Here is an 11,695-nt window from a genome sequence, read left to right on the forward strand (position 1 = left end):
GGACTGCATAGTTTACCCCCTGCTGAGGCCAGCATATTTGGTTAGAATGGTTCTAGCCTGCCAGCTAGAAAGTGTCTATTACCAGGACTGGTAAGGCAGAAACTGGCATTTTCTTTGCCACAGTCTACAAACCAGAGAGTTTCATTATTATATGCCTGCGAGATTTATTTGACATTTTAAACTATAAATACACGAGGTTTCCACCAGTAAAAGCACAGGAATTTTCTCAGTGGTCACTGCCGATGCTTACATATTGAATAAAATAACATGTAGTATTGCATATGAATAAGCAAACTTTGGTTCCCTTTCTACCTGGAGTAATCTTAAGGACCAATCTCTTTCACTTGTTAAACAATGGCTTGCAAAGGACAACAAGGCAGCTGAAGGCCACACTGAATGCTACACTCTGAAAAGCTTGGGACACTGTAGAACTTAATTAGTTTTTTGAAGGCACTTTTTTTGAACATCATCACCTCTTCAGGCAGCCTGGAAAGAATTCTGGTATTTGCATGAGACTCCTTGTCAGTGGCTGCTGCTTTGGGGTTACCACCAGTCACTGGCACGCTGTTGCAGCTAAGGGAACGTGCTGTCTTTTTCTTGCCTTGGATGGACAAATAACTGAATAAAAAAGAGGTTAACTTATGTTTGGTAACATCCTGGGCATCTTCTGGGAAACAGTCATCTAGAGGATCCCCTTGACTAATCACACATGTACTGGGACTTGCTGCTAGCTTCTTAGGCTGAACTACTATTTTTCTGGAAGGTGTTTTGTATTTTCCTCCATCTGGGGAAAGCTGAGAAGCATTACTAATGGCATCTGAACTAGGGTCAGCTATCATATTAGGGATTCCTGGCCCATCACCAGAACTGATGCAATGCAACCCGCAATTCTGGCTAACAATCCGGGCTGCAGTGTGTTGAATGATGCTCCAGTCTTGCAGAATATCTTCCCTGGTTGTGAACTGAGACGTTACAGTAAACCGAATGATGAACTTGTCATGAATGGTTGCTGGAATAAGGAAGACCCTGCCAGAACTGCTTAGTTCTTTCAGGAGTTTTTCTGTGAGCCAGTTGGGACCCTGTTTTAAATATGAATAGGAAGAAAAAAAAACAAACTATAGTTAGAATTTCCAGTGACATCCACACATCTCCATAAGAATTCCAGCATTAGAAATTCTTACATGAAAGCTTATTCATAGTTCTTAATGTCTGGGGAGAGATCAGCTATGGTCAGTTCATTTCAGAGACATGCAAAAGGCCCTATCTTTACCTTTATTCGAAATACAACCAGTCCAAGATGTCTTTTGGCAGGAATTTCAAAGAGTGGATCACTTTTAACCAAGGATTCAAAGAACTTGGCTGTTTCAGTACCCTATAATTGAGGAAAAAAAGTAGTCAGGTATTGGTTTGTCACAAACACACTGTAGTCAATAAATTAAGTAGTTAAAAAGAATTCCTTTCCTTATTGGAACATATCATTCCAGTGTATGAGTAGCAGCAAACAATAGAATGACAATATTTGAAAGTCTATTTACCCAAACCCTTGACAATGAACAAGAGTAACTGGACTACACATAGGAATTTTCTAGGAGAAGGTTTGAAAACAGAATGTGTTCTCAGATTAGAGTTGTTTTGTGGCAACTGCTGATCCACAATATGACCCCTTGTATTTACACTCCATCAAGGACTTAAGCCTGTAAATTTTCATAGCTATGGGTTCAGCCATTCATCTCAGCCTGCCTCCCACACAACTGCCACTTTGCCTCAAAGAAAGCTCCTACAGATCAGTACTCAGTAACATGCAGAAGGCCCTGACTTATCGAGTCACTTTTCGTTGCCTATTGCTTTCCAGAAGGGTACAGGAAATGTTTTGTCTACACAGTCAATCTTTACAGATTACAGCACGCATTTAGTGTTCACACGCAAGCTTTGTGTGTGAGAGAATTTCTGTTGCTCATCTTTGCATCACTGAATTTATTCAACTTAGCTACCAGTGAATAAGCATAATACAGTTATGCTTCCATTGTGAATTCACATACATGTCGGACATGATCTTGAAGCTTTTTCACTCCAAATGAACGAATCACAAACCACAGCTTCAAAGAACGAAATCGACGACTCAGTGGAATTTGCCAGTGCTGTGAAAACACAACAGGTTTCAATGCAGAAATAACAGAAAGGAGCATCCCCCTTACACTGCTACTGTTGTTCTTTAAGACTTGGGTCTTGACACAAGTAATTTCATATTACTGAAAATCTGCCACGTCTAGAAAACAGCCATCAAAGAAACACTACATCTACAGATTTCTCAATTACTTGCCAAAATAAGATTTTGGGTATTCCCCTTAATCTAAGGCCTAGATATGCTTCAAGTATTTAGTTAATTACTAGCTAGTAACACCACCTTTGCTTATTTAAAGGGCATTATCAAGTTATGGTGTGTCCATTTACACTGTAGGACTGAGTGCTCACTTCAGTTCCTGTAATTTGAGTATTTAAGTTCTACCTGGAACGTTCTCCCACATCAACTATAAACAGTGAGAGTTGATACAGGGTTAGACTTCCAGAGGAAGTAACGGCTGCTGCATGGAAAAGAGTGACAGAGCATGTGAAGGAATACTCCTAGGGAGCTACACAACTACATGCAGCGCCCTATTTAACCACAAGAGGGACCCACTGATGTATTTTTTCCGCCCCTCTGTACATTCACAGTCCCCAGTGAAAAGCACTATTGATTTCAAGAAAACAATTATCTTTTCAGGACTAGGGTGAGATCATAGCAGAAACAATTGGCAGTGGATATTCCTTTGGTTTACTTACTGAAAACTCCTGTAAGATGGAGAAATGCCTCTTAGCTTTCCTGTGACTACCTCAATCTAAAGAAAAACGTAATTCATTCTACTGCTGTTCCAGAGCCTGGGTGTTTGCTAACTCCTTTCTCTCTCTATTACTACCTATCAGACATACAAGAAAACCAGCTAAAATGCCATCAGTAGGAATTACTTAAGCAACACAATGCACGGAAATGACCCTTCTGTTCCGAAAGGAAAGGCTGTATTCCCATCTGTAAAAATCAAGTACTTCGATCCCTAGATCTAAAAGCAGGTTTATAATTAATTTTCATATCAGAGCTCACTTTTGTTATTTAATCTGCATTAGGATCTCAGTATAATTGGGTTTATGCTTTTATGTAATGAGACCAGCTATAAGATAAGCATGCTCCAGAGCGTGAAGGATTTAGCAGTCTGTTTGAACATTTTATATGCAACTTAAAATATCAACTCAAATAACTTACCATGAAATCAACAGCAGCTCCTGAGTTCGGATGTCTGAGGTAGACAGGGTTAACGTTGAAGGTCTGATGTAATTTGTATTTATCCTTGACCCTATCAATTGCAGAATGAACTGTATTTAGCAAAAAAAATCATGCAGAGAAAGACTTAGCAATTTGCATGCTATTCTTTTGGTAGTGTTTTGCCTTTACTCACCAAAATCCAGTGCAGTCAAAATGAACCATCATCCATTTAGAAGGGTTGAAAGTAAAGGAATCTGCATATTCAATTCCATTCAAGAACAATCGGAATTCAGGGCATACAAATGCTGTTCCTGCATATGCAGCATCAATATGAAGCCAGAGTCCCTCAGCATCACCTAATGGAATTGGAATTGGTATGTCAGGGACATAAGGAATCAAGGTGCATGCTTAATCTCTTCTCTCTGAAAACTAGGTGCAATTTCTTGCAGGGGGTGGATGGCCTGACAATGAGCAAGACAAACAATTAACAATGTGTTTTTACTCTAAAATTGTGCATCCAGAACTGCAAAATATAAGATAATGCTGAAATCAGACGGACTCTGTAACAAAATTCACCATTACATGTGTGTGAGGCTTTTTAATGTTTGTTTGATTTCTCTTACCTGCCTTTTTACTAAGTGAAATTCCCCAGCACAAATCAGTTCCACAAAGCCAGAATAAAGATACAGTGGCAAGCAAAAAGGTCCCAGAGATAGAGCCATGCTCTGACCCATAGAAACAAATGCCACAGGATCTTGTCAGGATTTATGCTGGAATAGAATCTGCAACCACAAACTACCTATTGAACTGGTGGCTACAAAGGACACCCTACCAAACGCTACCTTCAGAACTCCTTTCTATGTTAAATATTTATGTATCCATCCTGCAGCAGTACTGCACTCTGTACTGCACAGTCTGTATTCCGTGAATAACCACATTAAAGATGTATTAGCTGGAAAATTTCATCCATCTTGAACAGAAAGTATTTTTACATCTTAATCTAATCTTCCAGAAATCACTACAAAGTCTTGCATTGCCTCCACTGATCTTTGAGACATATCGGGAAAACTCAGTTGATGAGTATTTCTACTCCCATTGGCTTTGGCATGAAAAATTTTCATACTCTTCTGTGCTAATATAATTTAAAATTGGGGAAAAAAAAAAAAAAGCCACTTACAAATTGGACCCAGTTCTGAGAGATTGTCAAAAGCACAGACACCAGTTGTACCCAACGTTGCACAAACCTAGAAGAAAAGAAACCTGTTGAGTTGGCATTTTTTTAGTAAATGGATGCAACACTTTCAATGCAGAGAGGCTGTCACAGTTGTGACTGTATTGATTTTTTTTGTTCAATAAACCAAAAATTCTTGTATACATTTTAACCTTCACTAATGTATTTTAACACAATAAGAAATGTTTCAGATGTAATTTTATCTTGACATTAAAAATACAACACTATGTCAATACCCCAGGCAGAAAGTTTACATACAAAGACTGGCACCAGGCCCTTCTTTCTGTCTTCTGCAATGGCTTTCTGCAAAGTTTCACCTCTGAGGGAAAAGTTCTCATCCACAGGCAGAAATTTCATCTTCACAAGAGAAATCAAGCCAGCCTTTTCTACAGAAGAATGTGCCTTAAAAAAAATAAAGGTAAGAAAGCTGAATAGTTGTGATTAATTATGGCCTTATAAAAGACAGTGGTTGGAAGAAAAGCAGAGATAAGGTCCTTATAATGATATTACAATAATAATAATCTGTATTAATAGAAGTCTGAAAGTTTCTTCCTTGCATGTAACTAAAAGAAATAATACACTGTAATTCCAAGGAATGCATATGCTCCATTTATTTGGGTACTTATCTCTAAAATGTAATCACAGGCATCTTCATCTTGCTTTTGGAGGGCCACTTATCAAAACTCAGATCTTAAAAGAGCCTCTAAAAATGGATCAACCTCAATTTATTCCTTTCTCCCTGCCATAAGAAGATTAAAACACCCTGAAGCGTGCCGACTTCTGGCATTACTCCCTCACAAGAAAAAGCCCTTTTAGTTATACCAATAAAGAACCAGCATGAGCATCTCTCCTGTTTCAGTTTTCACAGGGGAACAGACTGTTCAAGAGTCCAAGGACAGAACAGGTTTGCAGGCAAAGGCACAGTACTGTGTAGATACTTCCTCCAGGAACAAGCACAGAGGCCTAGAGTGGAGACCACAACCCGGAGCAGCACTGAGGTAATGCCCTGAGTGCGCCTGTCCCTGAGTGGAAGGAGGATGTGAAGCAAAATGAGTTGAAGCAGCATGAGATCAGCACCTCATTACTGGAGTAAGGGTTGGTGGAAAACAGGAAGGAAATGCAAAACTGAGTCACATAAGACAGTGCCTTGAGAACTGCTGGGACCCTACAAAACCTCTTCCCACAGATTTCGTTTCCCCATCTGCAGAAAATAACATTAGAGCGATTCATTCAGGCTAGTACAGCACTCCTGTATGTGTTCTCCCCTTGGAACAGAAAAGCAAGTTCACATTGTATGACCTGGGTGAGGCAGCAGAAGCAGATTTGTTTTCTTTGTAACCCTAAGAACCTACTTGATCAGACGCATAAGCGATGAGGCGAGAATTGAGTGAGGACTCATCAGTGTCTGGCTCGGAAACCTTCATCTCCAGAATTCTGTTTTTCCTTGCTGCTAGCAGTGCAACCAAGGTTGATTCACTCACAGTGCTCTGCAAAGACATTGCTCATTTATTGAAACATACTGCCACTTCATTGCTATTTTATCAGAGATTTACTGAAGTCACTGAAGTGCTCAGCTGCCCTCACTCTCTTCTGTTTCTACTACCACTTTTCTGGGATGCGATGGGAAGTCACTAGCGATGAGCAGCTCTCTGGGCCAATGACACAGAACAAAGCCTTTTAACTACTGTACATTTTTATCATGCAGGACTCAGCTGGGGGGAGTAACTAAATCACATTTTCATTTTGCTCTTCTACAGCTACAATGTAGTATCTTCCATAAAAATCACAAACCTGAGCAAAGCTCCTTATAACAACACAAAGCCTCAACACAGATTCCAGGAGATACTTGCTCAGGCCTTATGAAAGGAGATAAATGTTCAGGCTTTGATCTTGCAACTTTCAGACACAAAGTAGACATAAGAAAAAGAATATCTTGTGTGGCTAAGGACTGCTGGCAGAAGAACAGTGACAAAGATTCCTTCTCTAATCATGGAAGGATCACTTCAGTGATTAATTTGATGTGAAACAGTATGAAGGATACAAATCTGACTCTCATTTGGCCTTACTAAGGCCACAAGAGCACCTGCTCCTTGCCTGTAATACCACAAGGACTAAAAGCAAGAACAACTCCTATCATATTCTATATTTAATACTAAAATCTGGGAAAGCAATGTCAAATTGGTATATTTCTCTAATCAGACGTATAGACCAAATGTCCTTGGTTTTTCCTCCAGGAAAACTATCACCCAGAGGGAAATTCACTTGAGTGAAAACAAAACAAACCATGATAAGGCCATCTCTGATTCCTCCTACCTGTAACACTCCTCCACCCACACTGTCAGGATGGTGGTGCAGGAATTTATCCGGAAGGCCCAGCATTTTAGCCAACCAATCCATCACATTCATTTCCAGTTCTGTACAGGCTGGACTGGAGGCCTAATAAAATAGAAAAAAAGAAAATCAGCCTGTAATTCCCCCTGCAAGCATAGCAAGAGCATAGCCCTTAGCTAGTAATTAAAATGTGATATGTGCTTTACTCTGTTAACACGTTTTAATTGCCTTGGGAGAAATCTCACCTAGATGCAACAAAGGCAGATGACGAGCTTTGTAGCACTGGATATATAAGCAGCTGTGTAATATTATGGCCCATACCTAGCAGAACACAACACTATTATGATAAAAGTTACGTTGTTTGTCGAGTTCTGTAATGCAGACCTCTATGCTAAGGTTGCGGTTAAGGGTGAGCTCCAGCTACCTTGCTCATTACCAGTTGCTCTCTTGGAATACCAGAGAATCTCAGCAACCTCCTTAAAAGGCTGTCTTCAGATTACCTGCATCACCTCAGTGCTGAGCTTCTGAATTACCAAGAATTTTAGAGTCATTAAAAAAAATTAGAATCACAATGAGCCCCTTGAGATAAAACCCTGGAACTGCAGTTCACCACCCAAATACATGCTCTAGGTCCCTAAAAGAAAGGGCACTGATACGTTTTAGGGAGGCTTTTTGAAGAGCAGAAAAAGAAAGGTGAAAGCTGTCCTGCAGTGTCCAGCTTTCCACATATGAAAGAATTGGTTTACATTGCAAACTTAACAGAAACCTATCAAAACTACATGGAGAACATGACAATCAATTTATTCTAGGTTTACGAGTTTCTACTGCTTTCTTACACGGAGACATACATCTAAAAATCTGGACAATTTCACGACAGCTTTAGAATGCTACTGAGGTACGTAAAGTCATAACCAAATAGCCCCATGTAGCTGCTGCAGGAGGATATAAAGTGCTCAGATATTCTGGAACAGGCCACCAAACAACTATTTTCAGAACAGGAAAAATAAGAAATGTGTTCTCTCAAGGGAACAGGAGAACTGGAATGAAGCCCAACCTAACCTGCAGTCATGGATGGTGGCTGCTCCATTGCCTGCAGTGCTTATGTAACAATCTCAGCACCAAGACTAGATGGCAAGACACACTACTTACAGTGCGATATACAAAGAATTAGAAACTAGACATTTCTAGTGATATATTTTCTTCATTCATCTCTTACTAGTTGGTGACATTTGCTTGTACATATTCTTTCTAATTTTTCAAAGTGACATTTTTCATTTACGCAAACATACAGTTGTTTGAAGTAAATAGTTACACAGACTCACAGAACAAGAAAGAATGACCATACCTGCGCAATACACACAGGAGATGAATATTTAAAATAATAACAACAACAAAATTACCCATGTGAATCCCAAGCAGTTAATTGCATCAGCTAACATATCTCCAAGGAGTGAAGGCCAGGAAGTAAGAGCTGGAAAGTAGGCATGCATGTGTGGACTTTGCCAATGGACTACCTAGAACAAAATTATTCAAAGCATGAAAATGTCACAAAATTCTGCACAAGATATAGTGGTTAGCATCTGTTTAAAGTGATGGAAAAGGATCACAGCAACATGTCCAATATATGTGCAGTTATACATCTGCTAGTAGAAAGCTACAGAGATAATACTGACAGGAGTGCAGCATGAGCAAATGATAACACTGTATCATTATTAGATAAATTCCAAATTATAACAAAAGCATTTATCTGAATTGAACAGGCAGACAAAGATTCTGAACAGGAAAGACTGGTCTTTTAAACATGGTACAACAGCTGAAATATTTATCGAAATATTTATCAAAATATTTATCTTTAAGGGAAATCCTTGCAACAAAATTGCTCTTGCTCACTTCCTCAAACAACGGCTTGCCTTTAGCTACACACAGAAATTTACAGTTGTATAGCCCATTCTATACACCTGAAGGAGCCTGTATGTGGGACACTGGCATAAGCGCATTTAATGTGAATACCTCTCCTACATCAGACTGAGTTCCTGCAAGCATATATAAAGAAAAATTTAAAACATACTTCTTACATAAGCCATTTAATTAGGTATATGAACTCCCTTAGCAAAATCTGCAGTATTTACGTACAAAAGGAAGGAGACATTAACATTCAAAGAGCAGGAGTCATGTCTTGTGTAATGACCTTGGGCAAGAGATGTTTCAGCTTGATGTGCCTGAGCTTCCACATCTCTGAAATTGAGATGATGCAGTTCAGGCCTTGTGAAGCTAAATTCACCAGTGTCAGAAAATCATTGTTTCCCTCTAAGCAAGCATGAGTTATTCTTAATATATAAAATACTTAAAAAATATATTCAGCCTATGCCCTAAAATTGTTGATAGGAACACAACAGTAATAGCCAGAATCCTTCTGTGGACATATCTACAAGACATTCTACATTTTGGGTGCTTCACTTGTTTAGATAAGTGTTGTGCAGAACCTGTGTGTTCCTACGATTTGGTGTCCGCCCCACGTAGTAATAAAGTATAGTCATGACAGGTATAATCTATTTCTTACCCCAGGCATAATAATCTTCTCTATATCTCCAAAGATGTTGTCCCAGCTGTCTGGGTCCATTGGGGCAGAATCCGGCAAGTGGGCTCTCATGTAACCTGGCTGCACATCCGGAGTCACCCTTCTCTCTCTCACATTGGTCAGGTACTGGCAAATGTAATCCACCATCTCTTTCCCTGGAAGAGGCAAACCAGTGTTCTGAGTTTTGATTGTGGGAAAACTAACTAGCAGTACTAGTAGTTCATGCAATCTTAGCATTAGACATGGCTTGGAATCCTGCTTCCAAGGTAGCCACAGGAATTAACCTTCCTCCTACACCCTGATTGTCCCACCTAATAACGCAGTAACACAGCTTCTAGAAAAGGCTTCACGGGAACAGAACAGATTCACAGGGTTATTTCAGTGTCCTCATTGAATAGTTCAAAAGTACCTTTCAAATACAATCAGGGTACAAGTATGGTTTGTTTGATTACTGATAGAAAGATTTTCTTGCCTACAAAATAACTGAAACTGCATATCACAGGAATTAAGGTTTCATAATGCCCCATACTTCCCTGTCATTACAACATACCCACTTTTACATCCCCTGAAAAGAGCTACACAACTCCATGCCTTTTCTCCACTTCTTAGGCAACCTCCTCCCACCCTAGGACCAACATTTGCTTCCCATCTCCAGAACTGTGCCAGTATCACTGAGGTTTCATGGTGTCAGCCAGGGAAGAGCCACTGTAACACCTTATCACAAGTTTATTCAGAATCACAGCTTTGCAGCTATGCCACAGTATTTTAAATATAAGGCCAAAAAACCTAAATTATCCACTGACTCTAAATCCATTAATTTAAACTCAGCTCTGGGACACAATTTACTCAACTGTGGGGACATGTTTGTCTCAGCCTCAGCAGATCTAAGGACATGTGTACAAATAAAGAATATATATACCCCATACAAGTTTTGGGTACCACTCCCAGCCCTACAACAGTTGATCTCTGTGAGCAAATGATACCCATTTCCAAGAGCAGAGAATCACTCACCTCTCCGTCTGTACTCTTCAGGGTCCATACTGATTCCTTCTAAAAGCACCTCTTCAAGCCTGGGCCACGACCTTTCAGGTAGTGCGGCAGTTGGTCTGGTGCCCTGCTTGCTGCTTCACCCTTTATAGCTCCCTTTATCTCTCAGACTCATGCATTCTGGAAAAGGTTTAACGTAGGCAGATTATTATCTAACTCCTCCCAACTGAGGGCTTTTACAGCCTCTCCCATGTTCTCATCTGTGCTCTTTTGATGTGTACGATAGTGTATCTTTAAGAGGAGCTGCCTCTGCACTAACCCATTCCCATTTTTAAACAATCTTTTAGAAGTCTCGCAGTAACGTATGTCATGAATATATGGCACATTAACATCAGACTTGAGGGAGAGAAAAAGCTCGAGAGCTTCCAAAAGCAAGTAAGTGTCCATGTTACTTTAGGACACCAAACTCCTGTGCTAACAGTAGTCATTAAAACAAGGCACCAGCACCTAACACATTTGACACCTATGCTGTCAAGTCTCTTGCTGCCAGAAGAAAAGGCATTGCAATTATTGCCAGTTGCAGAACTGCAATACAAAGCAGCAATGATCCTCTCTGTGGATTTCCTGTCCTTCCAGATCAGACCAGGTTACACTGCAAGGTGATGTTCCTCCACTCGTATCACCCTAGACTGATGAACTGGGAAAATGCCTCTTTCTCCTCCACCACTGTGCTTCTTTTCTCCTGGGAAAAGAGAGAGGTAGGACTTGAGGATTAAGCACCAGAAAGAGAAATTATTTTGTAGTACCATACATGCTTATCCTATTTTTGTTATACCCTGTGCTCCTGCTTAGGGCCGGCCCTGTTTGAGACAGGATAGCTGCCTTTGCAGACCCTTTGCTCTGGCAGACCCTTTGTCTGATACGTGGCAGCAGTTTCTCTGTTCTCATCATATGGAAGAGAACTGGCAGTCAGAGCAGCTTTGGTTCTGTGCTTCATGTACTATAGAGTAGCCCAAATGCTTTCATTATTCTAGGAAGTTGTTACATCTTTCTCCACAGTGTACTTTCTACAGAACAGTGTGAAAACCTTTCCTAGATTCTGCTGTGATTAGATATCTAAGACAGAACTGTTTCATAGATATGACGAAGATGCTGATACATGCTCACCAGATTAATATACTGAAATTAAAAGAAGATAAAAAGCATTAAAAGAGGAAGTGCAAGTAGCGCAGGGAAAAAAAATACTGTATGCATATTCATCTGCTTTATCTCA

At 40.0% G+C, this 11,695-nt stretch overlaps 1 protein-coding gene across 2 annotated transcripts; it reads right to left on the reverse strand.

The window, feature by feature from the left end:
- Positions 1–139: 139 nt before the first annotated feature.
- HDC (histidine decarboxylase) lies at positions 140–10,594 on the reverse strand. 2 transcript variants are annotated; one of them, XM_065688186.1, is made up of 12 exons: positions 10,447–10,594; positions 9,418–9,590; positions 8,258–8,371; positions 6,840–6,962; positions 5,879–6,013; positions 4,785–4,928; positions 4,473–4,539; positions 3,489–3,651; positions 3,296–3,386; positions 2,040–2,138; positions 1,271–1,372; positions 140–1,079 (listed from the first exon to the last, which is right to left on the reverse strand). In XM_065688186.1, exons 1-12 carry the CDS (start codon positions 10,472–10,474, stop codon positions 348–350), a joined length of 1,971 nt encoding a protein of 656 aa, XP_065544258.1. In that variant the 5' UTR covers positions 10,475–10,594; the 3' UTR covers positions 140–347. The 2 variants fall into 2 exon arrangements, with proteins under 2 accessions (XP_065544258.1, XP_065544257.1); XM_065688185.1 differs by lacking the exon at positions 10,447–10,594 and having other exon boundaries at positions 9,418–9,672.
- Between the last annotated feature and the right edge of the window lie 1,101 nt (positions 10,595–11,695).

This window comes from Lathamus discolor, chromosome 8 (genome assembly GCF_037157495.1).
Source record: "Lathamus discolor isolate bLatDis1 chromosome 8, bLatDis1.hap1, whole genome shotgun sequence".
Classification (NCBI taxonomy): domain Eukaryota; kingdom Metazoa; phylum Chordata; class Aves; order Psittaciformes; family Psittacidae; genus Lathamus; species Lathamus discolor.